The sequence below is a fragment of the Bradysia coprophila genome, unplaced genomic scaffold (genome assembly GCF_014529535.1).
Source record: "Bradysia coprophila strain Holo2 unplaced genomic scaffold, BU_Bcop_v1 contig_297, whole genome shotgun sequence".
NCBI lineage: Eukaryota > Metazoa > Arthropoda > Insecta > Diptera > Sciaridae > Bradysia > Bradysia coprophila.
In genome coordinates, this window is record NW_023503555.1 from 4,671,808 (window position 1) to 4,693,022 (window position 21,215).

Genomic DNA, 21,215 nt, shown 5'->3' on the forward strand with positions numbered 1-21,215 from the left:
CGTTTTCTCGAGTGCCCAGAAAAGCACTGTGTGGTGTAAATAACTATTTCCAACTGGTAGGATTTTTCAAACAGCAATCCTAATACATAAACCATAAACCTGTTACTTCTCTTGATCGAAGTGTTGTCATTTATTTGACATCAAATCTTCTACTTCAATGGTTTAACCTAACATGTTTCTAAAGAAAAGTGCACACAGAGTGTTTCGCTTATTATTGTCTTTGTTGTCGAGAACAGATGAGTAGCCGTTTCTACAAGGTCATATCGTGCCGAAAATTTCAAATTATAATTTTAATCACTGTGGTACCACCACTACCAATTGCAACCCAACTCAGTTCACCACAAACCTCTCTGTAGTCGCATCAACTACCAAATAATGGGATTGAAAAAAAATCGTGGAACCTTGTTCAGGGCGAGCTGATTAATAATATCCCAAAATACCAAAAGTTTAATTGAGGTCTATGCAACCGCACCGTTCGTTGTTCTCAAGTTTCTTCTAAAAAAATGGTTTCTCTGAGTTTCTAAAGTAGGGCTAGTCTCGACCAAATCTGGTAGTATAGTGATTCGTGCTTGATAGAGTCGAGGGACTCTTTTCAAGTAAAAACCATTTTGTTCGTCTATCAGCATCTCGAATAGAGATTTGGTTTGAGTAAAGAAGCTTTGAACATTCTTGTGACTATGTAAGACAGCTTAAAGCCTACACTCAACCTTATTGTTCATCAAATGAACTTTCAAGACTTCGATATTATACTTGGCATAGAACAAAAACTTTTAATTGTACTTACGACAGCTTGTTTTGTGCTAATTTAATTTAACGTCAATTCATCCCCATAGTGCTATAAATAGAAATGATTCCTTCTCTGTCATATTAAAATGAAGTGCATCACAAAGCTAAAACAGACTTTGAGTATAATAGGGAAATGTGGTTTTCACCGCAGGGTGTTTTAAAATATCGTACGTTCATCATTATATATTGAGACATGTAGAATGTACGTATATGGCTATTCACAATACACTTCACTTGAGGCAAAAAAAAGACGATGGAAACGTATGCTGTCCGCCTTCTGTCCATTAAACAAATGTGGATAAAGTTTTCATTCACAGAACATCACAACCGTCAAAGTATAAAACCATTTCAATGTTGAACGACCATGCATATCTTTAGATCACAGGATTATATGTGTATAAAAAGTGATACAGGTGACGACGGTGACGGAAATATCAAGAGAATTAGGTTCAAATATTCATATTGAGTTAAGTCGTAGGCAACCACAAAAAAACGAAGAAAAAAGTTGAAGAAGAGAAATAAAAACTAGGCCCTGACATTTGGGTGGGTCAGGTCCCTTGGATGACTGAGTTTCTCGGGAATTTTGTTACAAAATATCATAAAATGGTCTTGCTTCAAAACAAATTTACAGAATAAACAAAATAAACAAGTAAACTAATCGAGTCATTTTCATTCATTCAAGCTGCAGTGTTCAGCCAAAACACCGTATACTTTTCGGCCGTGTTACGCTAAAAACCATATCGCATTGTTTGTGTGCTTTGGAGAGCTTTCAAACGCTTTCAGCTTCTTTTGGATTCAGGTGAAAAAGTGGAATATTTAGGTGGAATGAAAAAGAAACTTAAAGCTATTTAAAAGCAAAGATACAAATGCGATACGGTGTTTTAGATTGACATGGCAGCATTTGTGTCTTTGCCTTTAAAGAACTTTCGATAGTTTTAAACCTTTTTGTATTCTACTGAAATGATCCACTTTTTCAAAAAGAAGCTGAGAGCTTTCGAAAGCCCTCCAAGGTCGCATTGATTGTGTGTTTTGACTCAACACGACAGCAAGGTTCTTTGTCATGCATTTTCAATCATTGTGAACATTTTGCCACAAACATTGTTGAGTGATTTTCAGCCTTAAGACCCTCTCGTTCAGTCAAGGGAATAAAGCTCGGCACAACAACATTTTATTTATTCCCTTGCTGAAAATAGAACATTGAAAATGTGTCACTTTCCTTCTGCACCACAAAATGCTTTCCATATTTTCTATTCTTTATATTGTTCATCGACCGACTGAATGAATATCTTGGGATTGACATGTGGGATGTTAAGTTAATGACACTTTCAAAATATAAATAAGACGGAACAGTGTGCCGTCTGCTATAGAAATTTGAATTTAACTCGGCAGGATACGAAAATAATGGCAGTGTCACGTTTGTTAGTTACGTGTTGCAATGATTTCCATTGCCATTATAATACACAACAACTCGAGCGTCTTTAAAAACGTAGAATTTTCATTCGCAACAAAACATTTCTTTTTTCAATTTTAGTTTCCAGAGAACAATCATCTTGTTGATTGGGGATTATGATGAGGGAATGAGACGAAGAGGTTGTAGTTGCTTGCCATTCAGTAATTTGTTATAACTTGAGTCTCGCTGGTGAATACGTAAAATGTTACCGTAGAAAAATTGAAAAGGGTTGCTGTCTACGAGCGTGAAGTGTTTCCAGCACTCCATGCCATATTTCTACAATAAATATTTTGTGAATACAGAAATGCGTTTAAGTTATAGATACCAGCTGAAAATATACTCTCTGAGATAACTGAGATCGCAAGAAAACTTTTTATTTCCTCTAAACTCTCCTCTTATCTTTCTAAAATCACTGGAAATCTGTTACTCCATCTGTATCTCTTAGTGTATCTTACGAAATCTATAACTTCAATAATTCTATCATCATTCCAATATATAAGGGAACAGTACTCAACGCTCATCTATTGTTCTCCTCATCATCATTGTCGATAGCAGATGAAACTTTGTTTTTTACTTCGTCATGTTTAATTGTTAAACAAAAAATGCCTTCTCTTGTGTCACTAATTTTTGTGTACGCTCATTGTCTGTCTGATAGGCCGTTATGATTGATGGTAGACATATTTCGTATGTGCGGACATCCCCTTGCCAGTTTGAAATGTAAAAACAACCAGAATTATTTAGTCATAATTTGAATTGGAACTGCGGTATATACTGCTAGCGATATGGATTGGAGTTGGAACTGATTATTCTACCTTGAATGACTAAGGTGATTGCTTTATTATATTTGTTCAGAATTTTGGACCTGTGTTGGGAATTTTTAAAGGTTTTTTTGTTCTCTATCAAAGGATGAGAATTTTCTAGTGATTTTTTACTGCCACCACTAGTTCAACGCTACAAATTCACTCTCGTAAGGGAAGTGATAGAAACGACTATGAACAGTCCTATGATGTTCTGGGAACGCTATCACATTCCAAGACCGAGACAGCGTTTCTGTCTCGAATAATGATTCCATCATGTTCATTTAACGTGAAAATTAAGGATAAGGGCAGAGAAAATGAACCTCTGTATGTGCAAATTACAGTTCCAGATGTTGTGTTTGTTTTGTTGTCGGTAGTCCTTAAGGTATATGAGCCCTAGCAAACCGAAAGTAGTCAGATCATAACCTGTATTAGAGCTGTGCGGGTCGCCCGATTTTTCGGTCAGCCCGGCTTTTGACTATTGAAATATTTAAAAGAAACGCGGGAAAACATTTTCGAGTAGATGGGATGTAATATCGCGTTAGCCAGTTCAATGTTCTTCTGCATCACGCACACACAATGTCATGATTGTTTCGTATTGTAACGAATATATTAACTCTACCGTGCAATTTTGAATTTGTTTATGAGGAAATGTGACATTTTTAATTATTTTCGGGTTACTGGTTTCGGGCGGGTTTCTGGTCGAAAAATTGTGGGTTTTGAAAGTCTGGTAATCGGGCGGGCTCGGGTCTGGCGGGTTTCCGAAAAAGGCAGACCCGCACAGCTATAACCTGTATTAAAACTCAAGTCGGTTAACTTGGTTATGCATTTTCGAATCCATCGAATACATTCCACTGTATTCAGTATTCACGCAATGGGCTTAGTCCGTACCTCACTCATAAGGCGTATTCATAAATTAGGCGCATTTTTGGCGCTTTTTAATTTTCCAAATTAAAAATTCTTGCGAACGTGCGGCATTTGAAAAACATTCTGAGGCGTGCCATGGGAGGGGGACCAAAAAATTTATAATTTATTAAAAATGATTAAATAAAAATTCGGTGCAGTTTATAGACATCAAAATTTTACCCAAGAGAAACCTACTCTTAATGGTGATTTACTAATGAAATGAAACGTTAGACTTTAGAGGAAGTGGAACTAAATATAAAGTCAATTTTACAACCCGTATTGGAAGACAGTTTCAAACAATATTTATATCATAGGTTAAACAGTAAGAAAATTGGATTTAAGAACATACTTTTGTACCTCGATCATAAAAAGTTTTTTAATCAGATTCACTTGCAAATTTGCTGTTATTATACAGGCAACACCTGTGTTTAACGAGTACGTTTTTGTAGTCATATTTACGATATTTACGTTATGCCTACGTAGGCATCAGTTAAATCTGGTAAACTCATAAATTTCGAAATTACCCACCACAACTTCCTGTTTTTATCAGACTTTTCGATCTCTTAAAACTGAAATCGATTTCCAATGATAAATGAATTTAAGAAAACGAAAAATTTTGTCTCTGTCATTGTAATCAGTATCCCTTTAATCGAATTCTGATCGATGTCCTTCGGGATAAATGAAATAGAACTCGAGTCCTTTTAATCCTTAACGGCAGCACACAATAGCATGTCATTACGAGTTGATTTTATATCTCGGGATTTTATCATTTGATTCACTCTCCAGTTACATTATAGTATGGCAATCAACTCGGAACGAGAAAAATATCGCAACACACATACGAAACATTTTAACTTCAGGCTCCGACAAATCATATATACCCTCACGTAGAGACGTGTTCAGATTAGGTGAAGTGTATTTCATGTTGTGACTCTTTTTTTTTAAATTGTCATGTCAAATGTGACATCCATGGAACATTTGTTATGTGTGAAGGAAATGCTGTTTTAATGTTAAAGTTATATTAGACGGACAGGTGTAACAAGGGTATACTGTGTGATGTAGGTAAATGGAACGAGGGGTGTGTATGAAAAAAAAAACGGAAATGAGAAGCTGTTATACACACCGTCGAGATTCAGTGGGCTCAAAGGGAATACATGTTTGAATTAATTTATTGCCTGAAATTTCTTTTTTGTCAGCCGAAAATATGAAGCAAAGCTTTGAATATGATAAGCTCTGATACGTGGATACGTGGCTCACCATATTAATCGAAAATATGATTTGATCGTCTCTCTCATGGGATTTGGTCGGCAGCGATACAAATTGGATAATTTGGTATCCGTAGAAACCATAAATTACCGACATTGTTATGTTGGATCGAAGTGGAAAAAAATCTTACGAACTTAATCCTGCACCAAATTTTTCGCCATATTGATTAACATTTGTGCTCGCATTTGTGTAAAAAGCTACAGTAGACGCGAAATTGTAGGGGAACGGAGGTTTATTAAGTCGTGTTTTAGATGACTATATCATCAGTCCCATATATCCACAGTTTGAAACCAACCGTATCGTTTGACACTACCCGGTACAAATTAGTTATTTGTTTACCGAGGGGAGAAAATAAGAAATTCCAACAAAAGCGATGTTTCGATCGAGTTGGAATTCCTTATTTCTACCAGTAAACGCCAAAGTATATAAACATACTGAAGGTAATGCAAATGCTCAGCAGATCACAAATTTTACGGAACCCAAGTTTCGGGTGAATATAAGATTTGTTATGTTGCTTGCGTGAAGGTTGGCGTGTTAATGTTGGTAGAAATGTGTTGCTCTGCATACAATTTTTTGTGTTGAGTATAAATATGCAACCTAACAAAGTGAATTTAACTAGTGGCCAACATTGTATATATTCACCCGAAAGTAGGGTTCCGTGAGTTTTTGTGGATTTGCATTACCTTCAGTATGTTTATATACTTTGGTAAACGCAACGTTTCTCATGTTAGCATGGTGTGACTAACCGTTTACCTGCACGAAACGAAAACATAAATTAGCCATACGATTTTCGAAAAAGTGACAGTTCAAATGAGAAAAGTTCTATTTTCTCTCCTCACTGGAGAAAAGCATATGAAAAAGTGTTATGTACGACAAAGTTGAATATTCGTGGTACAAAAGAACCTGTATGAGAAAAAAAATTGTATGAATGAAGCGCTACAGTGCAACTGTTAATACAATTTTGACGTCTAAATAGCTCAAAATCAGTGTGACCAACACATAAAATTCCAGACCACGTTTTTCTTCTACATGTCGTATATATCTCTCATTCATACGTGGGAACAGTGCTGCACTTTTCTCACTAGAAATGTCATTCGATCAATTGTCAACAAAACACAATTTTCTCATGGGAGAAAATAAGGTTGACTACACCACACGCATGAAATAGTAATTTACACGACAAGCGAAACTGCCAAAGGTCTACTGTCCACAAAAGATGCGTATACAACTTTTCATGCAATGGGACCAAATTACAAGAAAAACTCTGTAATTTAGTCCCGCGAGTTGGACTCTAAGGAGGTTAAAGGTATATTATATTATACATAATATGTCAACTGTCCCACATTGAAGGGACATTGGTACCAAGTTACAAATGAAATCTAAAACAAAATTTTTATTGTATGGCCAGTCTTGCCAGACAAGTTGAAAAATCGAAAATTTGGTCTGCCCACAATAGGCCAATCACTCAATAATGAAAGTCAAATCTTCAATGTTCTTCGTATCAGGTATGGAACCGTAGTTTCATTAAGGGCTGACATGAATATTGTACCCAGGCAGTCGATATTTCGATATTAACCAAAAATTCACCATTCAATTCGACAGCGATGGATGACGAAAATATGCGACGAGCTCTCGGCTAATGTCACATTTTATAGCAAAATGTTCATGAAAACAGTTGAAGTAAAAGATTTTGTGTCTAGTCTATAAGAAATTACTTAAGAATAAGGGAAGTAGCAGACTCGATAATTATGATTGGCGATATGTTCTGATGTCCGTGAAAGGCTGCTAACCTACATTGTTTGTGTAAAATATCTTTCACTTTAAATTTTTTAATGGAATGCTATCCCAAAGCAGGTCAAACAAACACTTAACTTCAAAAATAAATTTTGCTCTCTGTTTAATTTTTAACCCTTTTATATTTAAATAATTGGTAGCAATTTTAAAGTGTATCAGTACCGTCACCGTGTGATGAACTTTTACAGTGTAATGCTAGTTTTGACAGATCGTCAGCTGGAAAATAAAAATATTGTTTACAAGGAAACAAAATTCTCCTATAACAATATTCCATATTTTTGAAGTTTTTATTGTTAAATTTCAGCAAAAACATTCAACTTAGGTGAAATCATAAGTCCACAACGTACTAACGCTGTGCTGTACAATGAAATTTGAATAAAAATGCGATGTGCGCAGACGTGTTCGTGTTCATGTGTATGCAATTATTCCACTTCTAAACATTCGAAGTAATTGAAGTTTTAGTTATAAATATGGGAATATTTATGTGTTTACGTGAGTGTCCATATCTCTGCATGGATATGACCGACAACTTACCATTGATATTCTAAACAAATGAAGTAGTTGCACTTCTCTGGATTTCATACTATAAAAGGCGATAATTTTCATAAACAAATTTATTTTCGCCCCAATATTGGGGTCTTCGATTTCACGAATACATTATTTTTAAAATTCAACAAAGTTTGGCATCTATCAAACTCCTTACTGCAAGATTATGGTAAATTTTTTCATAACAGCTGGCTCAAGGAGCTAAATTTTTGATATATACAAATTTCTATTTATGAAATTTGATGAAACACGGATGAATACACAAAGGGACTCGGCAAAATGTGCAAGTATACCGTGTTCGTTGTTGGCTCTGCCTTCCTTTGCTACACAATTTACACCTACGGTAGTTCTCATGTTGCTGCGGCATATGAGAGCCAACATTAGCCAATCTCACTGAATCCGGAAGTGCACGCTTCACAAAATTTGGTGGTCGACCACGACTTTTCCTTGAAGAAAAACCTCCAATCAATTGTCGAGCCAAGCTGATACGAAAATCGAGTTGATGGCATTTAGACGGCTCCTCCTGTTTCAGTTTCCACATTATAAACCCATTTACTATTGCTAAGTCGACCAAATAGTAAAATATTCTGTGCCACCACTTTACTGAACGTCGTCCCACAGCGTAACATTCGCGAAGTTGGTCGAACTTGTCGACACCGCCCATTGTTTGATTGTACACCTTTACCACTTCGGGACAACCAACTTCAATTCGGATACCGTTTCGTTGTCTGCGGAGAACCGTTGACACTTTTCGGGGACTGTGCACTGATGACAAGAAACATACTGGTTTCCTATCCATCCATTTCACGGCAGCGGTTTTGTTTTTTACACCAAATTGAAATTCTCCTCGCGCCATGTTTTTGTCATTTCTTCTGTTTTTACGCATGAAACTCGGCAGTCCCTTGGAGGTGCCTTTCACTGTACCACAGGCGAATGTATCTCGTTTCATTAAATTTTCAAACAAAGAACAGCTGGTATACGTTCAATTTTGGCTGCCTCAACCAATTTCGTCACAACCTTTTCTCCAAGAGTTATGTTTTTCGGTGTGTCATCTTTTCCAGTGTAGACGAAAAAAGCGATCACGAAACCTGCATTGCAAGAAGTAACGTCTTTATTATGAGAATTATTTTACATAGAAACAAATGCTAACTGACCTGTATAGGAATCGCAAAGACACCACACTTTGTATCCCCATTTTATTGGTTTGTTTGGCATGTACTGCTTCAGCGTGTATCTTCCTTTGAATGGAATCATTGATTCATCGATGGTGACGACGGCAGAAGGTTGATAAACTTTGCGAACATTCTCGTTCAAACTTTCCAATAGTGGCTTTACTTTGTGCAGCTTGTCATAGTTTGGATCAGATTTCGGTGGTTGTACCTTGTTATCGTTACAGTGCAGGTTTTCAACAATTTTCTTGAAACGACTTGCTGTCATAACTGAAGCGACGGATTCGACGTGTAAGAATGGATCTGATGACCAATAATGTTTCAAAGCGGGTAACTGATGGATTCCCATTACGATGAGACATCCAATAAATGCTTTCATTTCTTCAGCCGTCACATCGATCCAGTTTTTTGAGTTATTTTGTTGTGCATAACGATTAGTTTCTGTTACAATTCCTGACATAACGTGATGGTCGAAAATCGACTCGAAGAAATCCTTTTCAGATAATCCAATATCCCCAATGACGTTAGCGGATTTATCAAACGTTTTGTCCAGTTTGTCGAAATATTCAGTGTTGGTATCCCAGATAAAATCACTGCCGGTCCACACAGATTGGTCAAAAACCATCTTTTCAGGAATTTCACCGGAGTCATCGCTCATATTCGCTTCATCCTCGCTGCTCATTTCACCAAAGTCGTTGACCTCCACATCGTCCTCACAATCACTCAATTCAAGTAGCTCTTCAACTGCTCCTTCATCGGCGTCGTTTTCTGAATCATCACAATCCGGCAGGGAGTAGTGAAGTTGTAATCTGCGTTCTGATAGTCTCTCCGACCGTCTCAAGATATTTTTTGATTCAATTTTCACTTTTGTAGCGCTTTTGACCGGTTGTGCTCTGATTAGAGTATTTTTTTTTGGATTTAATTTTGATTTTCGTTTCATTTTAAAGATTGCACAATCAAAAATTTTGTATACCCAACACAAAACTAAAAGCAATCTAAATGACAACTGAAAAATTGATTTCTAGCCTACTTTATTAGGACTTTCGAAAATCGAAGGGAACTAGATGATTGCTAGTATATTTCGTATGAAATTGTCGGTGGCACAACTAGTTACCACAAAATACAAGAGGGTTAACCGCCAAAAGAATAAATTTTTATTATTGCGACAAGCATAAAGCGATTTCTCTCTTACCATTTTAACTATTATACTTTTACAGTTTTTGATTCCCCATCTCGCTGCCAATGCCGAACGGTGTTATCGTTTATTTTACTTTTCCATTTGACGTTAAAATAAAATGTTTTCTCCATTCCGTTTGGAAAATTTGTTTCAAACCGATTGTAACATAAAAACATGGGAATTAATACATCTTCTCAATTTGACTGGTTTGAATTCGGATATCGTTTTATATGGAGCGTAGAATACACCGCACCAACCCACCCACTCCCTTCAAGTCGAACCATGGATGCATCGTAAAATAATTTTATTTATCGCAAATAAAACTTTAATGCCTTCACATAAGGCTGTCAAGTCGTTCTGCTGTATCATCATAGGCCATAAGGTCTGTGTGAGTTCTTGTCGGATTATTTCTTATTTTATTATTCAATAATAAAAAGTATAGGGGCGCGTTGAGCACATTTTATTTTTACCTTGACGACGAAAATGGCTTAAGCCGTAAAGTTCCCTTTTAATAAACAATTGTTACAAATCATTTCGAAAATTGAATTTCAAAGGAAAAATTTTTTATTTATGGACAACAGAAGTTCTAATACAGTAACAGTACAACCGTTAGGATGTAGGAAAACTGAATATTTTCCATTGCAAATAATTGAATTCGAGTTAGTTAGTTAATTTTGATGCAAAACATATTTCATTTGCATTTTTGGCAGACTTTTCACTGGCTTTTTTCTATATGTGCACATGGTTTTCCAATTGATTGTGCATTTATTGATGGTGCGGTACCGTTTTGTGGGAATGCATTCATGCAATCAAAGGATCTATTAAGTCTGGTTTGCTGTTTCATAACGGAGTTAGTTTAGTTCAGTTATTAGCTATTGTCAACGACGATAAGAATAAAAGACGTGTTGAGGCTAGAGTACTTTTATACAGTAAAATGATATGAAACTAAGGAAGTACAAGATTTTGTATGAATAACAAACACTAAAGGTATACTTGAAACGAAAGAAGTAAATGTATAGTGATTACAAGGTCAAGTGATATAAGCTTGCTGTTTACAGATCAAATGGATCGTTACTTCGTTCTAAAAACTTCGTGGATGAACAAGGGTACATCTGGTACGTCATGTTGTCGTCAGAATTGTACTTTGTTAAACTAATGTTGGTATCCTGATTCCAAAAATGCACTCTACCAAAGGTGTAATCTTGATGCCACTACTGATGTATTTGGGTTATCATTCACGCCCGGACTCTCCAAATGCACTAATCTTGCAAATCCCGATGTACCCTTGCATTTTCTTACTGATAATTCCAATATCACGGCTTCCTTTACTAAGTTTAAGCGTCATTTGAGCCAATGAAAGTCTAGAACAGGTATGGTCGATCGGCGAATTCGTCTTAAACGCACTCACATTTTATGTCAAAATAATATAAAAAGAATGCGTTTAAGTACGAAAATCAAATTTTTATGTCCTCCGGGCGGACAATAGACCATACCTGTTTTACACTTACATTGATTTGAGCCCGATCCGCCTTTTCGTAGCCATATATCTTTCATTAACTTTAGATAGTTCGTTGTAGCAGCAGCACCCTTCAAGGTACACATAACTACAACCAAGTTGGTTGAACCAACGGTATTCAAAAGAAGTCGAAAACGAAAATGCACTGATGCAGTGCTAGATTCATCTCGGTGAGCTACGAATAGAGCTGGATATTCAAATTGTGAAAAATCGATCCACCCTATTACACAGTATTTGCACAATTAACGTTGAGTTTCTCAAGGCCGTTGCCAAATGACATGATTCATGTGGAAAACATATAGTTGAAATTATCTGTTACTACTTTTTCATTAAGTACTTGCATCCTAAATCTTCCATTTCCTTTACTATTAACAAACATTCTGCTGTACGAGAAAACACTGGGTCAATCGCTTATTTTCTGTTGTCGCTGTTGATAAGAACCGACAGAGTTCATGTTTAAGTTTAAGATCAGCAACACAAACACTATATCATTACTAAGGTCATCACCAGCATTTTGTGACGACCCAGATAATATTGCTCAAGTTCATCATCATTTTTCAAGGTCGTCTCTATCACTATGGCTAGGGTTGCCATTTTTGAAAATTCGAAAAGAGGACATTTCGTACAAAAAAAGAGGACAAAAAGAGGACACTTTTTAATTGAAAAAAGAGGACCAATAGAGGACAAATATTGAGTCTTAGCTCTTTTATTATTCCATGTGGACCCAAAGATATTCAAATTATTAGTGAGAAAAGTTGAAATTGGAATTTTAATTGGTTTGAGGCGAATTCGAGCTTTCAGTACCTACCATTTGAAAACATGACTTATTTTTCCTTATTTTTATAAAAACTTTTATATTCTTCCTTATTTTCCAGAAAAGTGATACTTTTACTTATTTGTTGCTAACTTTACTGGGAGTTCTTGCACTGCAACTACAAACACGCTCTTTATCTCAGAAAAAATTCATATTTTTTTTTTCGATACTCCATTTTTGTTTCGAAGTAAAAATCTAAAATATAAGTAACGTGTTTCTTAATAATTTACAAATCTAGGCCTGATCTAGGCACATTTTCTGAAATCTGACTGTTTCTGACAAATCTTGGAAAATTTTCTAAAATCTTTCCGTTTCTGACGAATTTCCTACAATCTGCCTATTTCGAACAAATATAGGTGCATTTTTAAATTGCTGCTAGAATATGACTCGGTTATAACTTAATTTTAATTTCGTTTTTTTTTAAACTCCTGGTTTCCTCCTTATTTTACACATAAAAATTCCTATTCTTCATGCTAGAACCTCCTTAATTCCTTAATATGGAGTGGAATTTTTGACTACGAGGTCTGGTAACCACATCTGTTAAACTTTGCTAAAATTTAAAAAGATTTTAGAAAAAAGAGGACAAAAGAGGACGTATTGTGAAAAAAGTGATGTTCTTAGAATTTTTACAAAAAAGAAGAATTAGCCGAAAAAAGAGGACATGTCCTCTAAAAAGAGGACGAATGGCAACCCTAACTATGGCTGGTACTTTCAAAAATTATGTAGAGATGAAAAGGTGTAACCAACCAAGACAGTAAACTACGAGATCGATGCACTAAAAAGAGAGTCTTGTTGATATGTATTTCTGATAGCCCAGGCCTGATGTCAAGATGGTGATGTTTATTCTTTTTACTCCAGTTCGGTCATTCATCATCCAAAAAACCATTGAAACTCTTACATTTAATTAAGTTCCTACCAGGAGATGAACACTAAATTATGTTAATGTCCGTTCCAGATCATCGAAGAACGAAACATACACCAACCTGTCGTGTACAAGAGTCGAATATTTTTCTTTCTATCAGAAACATACACAACCACTCTCCACTGTAGATTTTGTGAGATGAATTTCAATTGCGAATGCTGTTCGGTCCGAAAATTTATTTATTCTTTTCCTTATAACAGATACAGCAGGATATTTCGGTCGTTTATATATGAAGCTGTATCCACCGCTCGTACACGTCTATATTTATATGGCTGTCTATGGTGGATACGCAGAGCCCGAAATATTAATTTATTCACTTAGATTTAATTACAAGCAGCAAATTAATTTTGCATTTTATTTCACCGAAATAATTCCCATTGAGAGAGATGTTGCGAGATGATTCATTAAATTCCGTACCGTCTTCCATCGTTAGGAATAATAATGTTATCATCGTTGTTACGTCTTAATACGATGACCCTTTTTTAATATATTTAATCCCCCAATCGAATTACTGGAAAAGTTTCGCCAAGAAAACCTTTAAAAAGCCTGCTTAAGATTATAATTAATCTTTTTGATTGATATCCTCATTTATTAATGGTATGGGAGGAGGGATAACTTATGTTTTCGGAATTGAATGAAGTGTAAAGACATGCATTTCACAGTCAGTCGAGTAGCGTGTGCTGTAGATTTTATTTTTGGAATTAAATCAAATTGTTTTCTAAACATTTTTATCGTTAGGTTATGATGCTCGAGGGCGACAAAATGATGACGATGATTCGGCATGTCCAGCTCTGCTCGAACGTGAATTCCATTCATTGCATCGTAACGTACCTGGCCTTCGGCGTGCTGGTGTCGATGCAAATGCAATCAGACAGGTAAGCGAACATAGTTCCATAGTATAGGATGTCAACAAAATCGAAAATTGATGTGAAAAGTTTGCTCATAAAATTCTGTAATAACAGAGGTGAGCTGGGAAAGCGCCACCCATTTTCGTTAACAAATTTTCTCTTTCCTATTCCAGCATTTCTATCCGGACGGCGGTTGGGGTTGGATAATAACTGGTGTTGCATTTCTCGCTCATGTTCTTACAACTGGTTTCCAGCTATCGTACGGTTTGTTGCTGTTGTATGCAACGCTCCATTTAGGCAAAGAGGTGGCAACGGAAACAGGTATTGCTTAATTTATTGCCTTTTCCACGAACGATATCTCCTGCTCTCGGTGCGAGTGTATGGGGATGGATAATTTTTCAAAATAATCGAAATGATTTATTCGAAACGACGAAAATTTCTCGATGTTTTTCCGAAAGCAAAGCTATTGTGTTTGAGAGAGAGAGTTTGTGCAATTTCTTCGTTGAATTTACTGGGAGCCATTCACTGGGACGATATTTTTTTCTTGATTGGGGAAAAGTTTGTGTTCGGAAAAGTTTACTGGTCGTAAACTTGGACAAATTTTCCATGGCATAGCTTTGCTTTCATCAACGTAATGGAAAATTAATTTCATCATGCGTATATATCACTATTTCACCACCACCCAATCTGCCATTGTCAAGATGATTTATCTCTTGCAATGCATAATAATTGGCACATACAGCTTCAGCACATTCTTGGTGATGCTGTTAATAGGTCCACACGAGCAGAGTTTTTTTTACGTTGAGACATTGATGGATAATGCGAAATGAATGTGTGGGTCAATGACACCATTGAACAGTTAAATTTGTATGGGAAAGTTAACCTTTTAGAAACGGCTAATCATCTGTTTTATCGACAGCAGCGAAAGAAAGTTGTCTTATATGAATAGCTAAATGCAGAATCATAATAGTTATTTATCTACCAAGGTAGGTATGAAGGTATTTTTTCGCACTAGATGTCGATTGTCGACCCGAGGCGAAGCCGAGGTCGACAAGACGTCGTGTGCGAAAAAATACCTTCATACCTACCTTGGTAGATACAACGTTTTTCGCAATTTCGGGCCATAATCACCTTTCCAATGCAAAACATGTCCTACATTTTGTTCCAAAATTCTTGTATATACAGAAATTCATTTGAACGATCAAGAAGGCATTATAATAAACATTGCAATGTGATGTAAAGAGATGCGTTGAATGAAATCGAGTAGTCAATGCTTAGTATATACGCTTCAACAATACGTTCGGTATAATTGTGTGACTCTATCGCCGAATGGCTATAGTCGCTGCTTTGTGTTCAAGAACCTTTTGGTGTCGGGGGTTCGATTTCTGATCAATGCAAGATTGCAATGCACTGCGTGCGAAAAAAAGTTAATATCGCACTGTGTCCAGAAATACAGTGAAATAAATACCTTCAAAACGACATTAAATGGATGCATGGAAAGGTGATGATTATGGACCGGAATTGCGAAAAAAATGAAGATCATTCGTTTAGCTCAGGGCCTACTATTGGTAAAGTTATTTACTGAAATTTACCAAAAACGTACCGAAATATGTTTCGATAAATTCCGTAAAATTCGGTAAATTTGGGTTTCTTTCAATCTTGTCTATCGCTTCCACAATGTTGTTAAATTCAAATCGAAGTCGACAAACAATGGCAATATTTGCTGCAAGTCGAAATAGAAAATTAAAAACTTCGAAAATATTTCCTGTTTCACTTGAGACATTCAGCCCCGCTCTTTCGAGTGACAACGAAATTCACCCCTGAAGGGAAGTCCGGACTGTGCGATATTAACTCATGGAGGGAATTTCGCACACTCAACTGTTTGTGTGAAACACCCCGAAGTCTCATTATCGATACTAGTCCCTGTATTTTTTGATCAAGACCGCTATTTTTGATACTGAGCATTTCCGATACTGATACCGGTACCAGTATTATATTCTCTATTTGTAGAAGAAAAATATGATATTGTGTACCACGCTGGCTATTTTGTGAATGACACCGAGCAACATTCCTCAACATCCAATTACATTAAGGACCCAGTTAAATTTGCCGCCTGATCATTTAAATATGAATGTTTAGTATGTAAGATCCTCTAGTACAAACAAACCTGTCATCAATGTCACGACTAGAGCATATTACTTCGAATTCGCACACAAACACATACAATATTCTGTTGTGACAATACTGTTAAACTGCGGAATGTTGTATGTGGGTGTATTTCTGTGCGAATTTCGAAGTGGACACTATATGTTGATCGGTCGATCAAACTGAGCCAAGCGTTGGTTTGTTTTTGTGTGTGAATAATTGATGGTGTTATAATCAGTGTCTAATGTTATAAGAAAGGTACGAAGAGCATAGTTGAGTTAATAAAAATGCCTAATTTTCTAAAGTTTTTAAATAATCGTTCGTCACTTAAAATTGAGAGTAAATAAACCACTGCTACTAGCATCAATAGTCACTGAAAAATCGACTGCTCGAGAAACGATGACTTTCTGAAGTAAAGAGGTGAGTAGGCGACGATTCTTCATGAACTCATATTTTCTTCAGGAAGTCGTCGTTATTGCTTCTCGCCGTTTTAACATTTCGAACAAGCAATTTTCCCTTGTACAAAATGTTAGGAAACGGCGACTTCCTCAAGAAAAGGTGAGTTCTTGAAGAATCGGCGACGACTAATTGCTTCTTCAGGAACTCGCTGTTTCTTCAGAACGTCGCTTCCACCAAAATTCATTTTCAAAAATGTACGACCGCATTAACGACCACGAATTGCTAGCGCTAGCTTTTAAAAGAAAATAAATTTGGTTGTAGCAGTTTGACCAGCTCTGAGAAAACTGAACAGTTTATGAAAATTTTGTTAAGAGGCACCGGTACTCAGCTAAAATTGTAGCCTACATTTGTGTGCCTCATATTTCATTTTTGATGATATCTTTCCATCAGAATCCATTTTCAAATATGATCGACCACAATTCCGACCACGAATGTGTTAGCTTTAAATCAAAATTAGTTTTGGTTGTAGTCGTTTGACCAGCTCTGAAAAAATTGAGCAGTTTAACGCAACTTTTATAAACTACTCATTGTTCTCAGAGCTGATCAAACGACTACAACTAAAACTAATTTTTATTTAAAGCTAGCATATTCACGGTCGTTATTGCGGTCGTACATTTTTCAAAAAGGATTCTGATGAAAAGATATCATCAAAAATGAAATACGACACACGCAAATGTAGACTACAATTTTAGCCAGGTACCGGTGCCTCTTAAGCAGTAGCTCTTATCATTAAAACCTCCACAATTGTCAATTCAATGTTCGTTCATGGTAGTACAAGTGCTGTGTAGCTACCATTTAATATTGTAGCTATGCTGTGTCGAAACACAAATTTTCTTAGCCCCCTTCGTGTTTGGTTATTCCCTGACAAAAATCCATAAATTAGTTGTTTCTTTCTTTCTTTGTCTCAGGAATACTGTAATTCCATTCCAACCACACACACGGATGCAAAATGCACGTCACAGATGAATCGGAACGACCAATGAATATGAAAATAAAAATTGAAGCAGAAAATGACAATACCATCCCCATTGTTTACGTTACTCCAGAGGAATTGGACGAAACTTCAGAGAGAAAGGTCAGACTCATCGATCCACCGAGAACTATTATCACAACAGAAGCAGATTTCAATTTGAATGGCTACGTTTTCGAATCGGATATTACAGTTGAAGAAGACGTTAAATATCTCAACGTACGCTCATCGAACTATGAATGCAATAACCAGCAAGTTTCAGCGATCAATGAATTACAACAATTGGGTGACGACGACGGCAGATGCCGAAAGAGAGCTTCGGTCAGATTGAAGAGATTATCCAACGTGATGATTGACAAATATATCAAAATGTCGAAGAGTGTACGACATGCATCGAAAGGACGAATATTTGAATGCGACATTTGTGGTCATAAGACTCCAGCAAAAAGTAACTTAAAAAATCATATGACCACCCATATAGCGAAAAAATTCGGTTGTCCTGATTGCGCAAAGAAATTTTCAACCGTAACATCCATGAAAAATCACCAGAGGCTACATGGTCTGAAAAATTTCAAATGTGAACTTTGTTCGAAAACTTTCTGGCAAAAGTGTTCTCTCAATTATCACCTGAAAAAGCACATCGGGGACAAGAAATTCGAATGCGAATTTTGTCCCATGAAATTTATTCTTGCGTATCAACTGGAGTGCCATCGCCGAAAGCATACTGGCTCACGACCATACACATGTTCAAAATGCGGGAATTCTTTCGGGACATATGGCACCTTGCAAGAACACCTGCGGATACATAGCGACGAGCGACGGTTTATTTGTGACTATGCTAAATGTTCAAAATCATTTAAGAACAGAGGAGGTTTAATGCGACACCGACGCAGACATAGAGCCGATAAAAACACCGTTGCATGCACAGAGTGCCCGAAGAAATTTTTCTGCAGAAATGGCTTACAAATGCACCAGAGAATTCACAGGGGAGAGAGGCCGTTTGTCTGTAAATTTTGTTCAAAAGCTTTTACTGCAAAAACTGTACTCAAGAATCATGTACGTATGCACACGAAAGAGAAACCGTACGCCTGCACCCAATGTCCTGGCACATTTTCCCGTTTATCCACATTGATTGATCATCGCAGGGTACACAGTGACGACCGGCCTCACGTTTGTGATGTGTGTCAAAAGGCATTCAAATCGAAAACTCTTTTAAGAGCGCACCGACTCACCCACGGTGAAAAGCAATATTCATGCGATCGCTGTTCCACAAAGTTTCGCGCGAAGATATCTTGGGTCAATCATCAGCGAACAGGCACCGGTCAAGAACAATTCAAATGCAAATACTGTGACGAAAGAAGCGCATGGGCTTGCGTTCATAAGGAACATATAAAAACTCATGCGAATGAAAAACGTGTCGGCTGTGCCGTTTGTCCAAAGATGTTTGTGTCGATTTCGTTGCGGAATAAACATAGCAAAACACATTTGGATGAGAGTCAGAGACAATATGCCTGCAGCTTCTGTTCAAAGAAATTCATCACATCAACATCGCTAATTAGACACAAGACTACGCACACCGGTGGAAAGGCGGTAAAGTGTGAACATTGTTCGAAAACATTTGTGCATCAAGACAGTTACCGGAAACATATGAGGAAAATACATTTCGTTCGCTCAGTGGGTAAGGCGAACAAATCTCCGCAGACACCCACTGAATTCGAATGTTACATTTGTCGGTTCAAGTGTGCAGCTAAAATTCGGCGATTGAGAGCCCATTTCGAAAATCATAAGCAATGAAGCTAGTAGTTAAGAGAAGTCGCCAAATTAGATCCGTCACTTCGCGATATAAGGATTGACTCTGAAGATTGAAATTGTCGGATTCGATTGGGTGGATTTATAACGGATGTAAACATCTTATGCAATGAATAAAATAATCGGAAAAATCAGAAGCGAAGTTTCTGTCTTTTAACTTCAGTATAAGTCGAAGGCGGACCCTTCGTGTTTTTCGCACTAGGCAGAGAGATTTTAAAAAGTTTTTGGGACGATATGACGTTCGAATCTCTATTAGGTGAGAGCATCCAGACAAGTTATTGTTTATCGAAGCAAAGCATAATTATAAGCCAAGAATGGTTTGAGATTGCCTCCAAAATTTTTGTCTCTTACGGTTTTCATTGCCTATGAGGGTTGTAAGCAAATTTATGTCCCTGTTAAGTAGTAATCAGGGGAAACCTTTTTTGGTGTTTTCGATACGTTTCCGGTGCACATGAAGTTTGCTGGAATTGTAGATTTAGTTTGGTTAACTAAAGCTCAAATGTAATAGATTTTTGTTTACCAACTTCACTGCTATAACATTTCATGGATATTTCACCAGAGTGAAGTTATATTACCTGAAAATAGAGAGCAATAGATGAACTACTGACAAAAATGGTCGCGCCTCTAAAGGATAATGGATTTTTCCTATATGCCAGCTAACCAACAAAACTAAATCAACAATTTCAAATCAAACGGCAAATAAAACCCTGAAAAAACTATGCCGGAATTATCAGATTTTGTACCCCTACTTTTAACTGCTCAGTTCGAAGACGAACTTTCCCCATAAAATACTACTTGCCCGAAAGTACTTGCCATTACCTTTCCAATGACATCTTATAAGACCTTGTGGGCTTCGTGTAGCTGGAGAAGTTCTCATAAGAAAAGTGAATGGTTCCGGTTTTCGATCACCTCTTGCTGGCCACACAAATATCGAGAAATTTTTATGAAATTGGTTTTGGCCTCAAGGGACCAATAACTATCTAGGCACAACTTTACCAATGATATGCCCTGGTTTAGATCAATTTCAAGGAGTCTGACTTGTCAGACTATTCGAAGCCAACTTTAACAATCCAAATTTCATTTTTCTTATAATTCGCAATTCGCAATTCCCTTTATGCTTTTAGCTATTCATATAGTGAGATGAGTGAGTGTTTTTAACAAATGAAGTAAAAGATTTTGTATTAAACATAAAAGTCGATATTTCCAACAACAAACGTTAAAGACTAATTACACTTTGATACGCTTGCCGTTTCAAAAAGGTAAAGACACCAGAGACCTTTTGAAATATAAAAGGACTCTTTCATTCGGGAATAGTTCTAATAGATTCTAATTTAAGAAACGTGACACACGTTTCGAACGAAAATCCCATGGGTGTAGAGTCGTCCTCTCATATGCTTATCTCCAATCTTTTATCAACAAAAAGTCGAACAATGAATGAGTAGTTCGCTTCACTCACTCCATCGCTTCGACATTTATTGAATTTCTTTTTTGTTAAAATTAATTCCCGACTGTAACGTCAGTACTTACGTTCATATTAATTTAACAAAAGAAACTCATCGAAAGTGATTTGTTGAAATTGACGACTTAATTCAACGATTTTATGGTTTTCTCTTCCTCTATAATTTCCGATAACGTGCTCGCATACCAATGTCTTAACAGAGTAAATTTTGTGCTAATTGCACTTGGTGTTGTTACCTGTTACGACAGTGGAGAAAATGGTTTATGTGATGTAAACTTCACGAATTTAATTAAATGAGTGATGTGAAATCGTTGACGAAAAAGCTTAGATGAAGTTTTATGCTCTGGTATGTTCTATGAATATGGTTTGCTGTGAGTGACTC

At 36.6% G+C, this 21,215-nt stretch overlaps 3 protein-coding genes across 5 annotated transcripts in view; 2 read left to right on the plus strand and 1 right to left on the minus strand.

Moving 5' to 3' along the window:
* The window catches only part of LOC119078566 (monocarboxylate transporter 2), a 116,257-nt gene that overhangs the window by 63,871 nt on the left and 31,171 nt on the right, over positions 1-21,215 (plus strand). For both annotated transcript variants that reach the window (XM_037186137.1, XM_037186139.1), the window contains exons 3-4: positions 13,882-14,018; positions 14,165-14,312. In XM_037186137.1, coding sequence (XP_037042032.1) covers positions 13,882-14,018; positions 14,165-14,312 — 285 coding nt within the window. The remainder of the gene's footprint in view (positions 1-13,881; positions 14,019-14,164; positions 14,313-21,215) is intronic.
* Positions 8,419-9,227, minus strand: LOC119078584 (piggyBac transposable element-derived protein 4-like). Its single transcript, XM_037186161.1, has 2 exons — positions 8,700-9,227; positions 8,419-8,633 (listed from the first exon to the last, which is right to left on the minus strand). Exons 1-2 carry the CDS (start codon positions 9,172-9,174, stop codon positions 8,494-8,496), a joined length of 615 nt encoding a protein of 204 aa, XP_037042056.1. The 5' UTR covers positions 9,175-9,227; the 3' UTR covers positions 8,419-8,493.
* Positions 16,286-19,510, plus strand: LOC119078569 (gastrula zinc finger protein XlCGF26.1-like). Of its 2 annotated transcripts, none has more exons than XM_037186143.1 (2): positions 16,286-16,394; positions 17,504-19,510. In XM_037186143.1, the coding sequence occupies exon 2, from the start codon at positions 17,545-17,547 to the stop codon at positions 19,357-19,359; it is 1,815 nt and encodes a 604-aa protein (XP_037042038.1). In that variant the 5' UTR covers positions 16,286-16,394; positions 17,504-17,544; the 3' UTR covers positions 19,360-19,510. The 2 variants fall into 2 exon arrangements, with proteins under 2 accessions (XP_037042038.1, XP_037042039.1); XM_037186144.1 differs by lacking the exon at positions 16,286-16,394 and adding an exon at positions 16,447-16,556.

Coding starts and splice junctions, on each gene's coding strand:
- LOC119078569 (XM_037186143.1), top strand. CDS start 17,545: ATGCACGTCACAGATGAATCGGAACGACCAATGAATATGAAAATAAAA.
- LOC119078584 (XM_037186161.1), bottom strand. CDS start 9,174: ATGTCAGGAATTGTAACAGAAACTAATCGTTATGCACAACAAAATAAC. Junction 8,634..8,699: donor TCTTTGCGATTCCTATACAG/GTCAGTTAGCAT, acceptor CTTGCAATGCAG/GTTTCGTGATCGCTTTTTTC.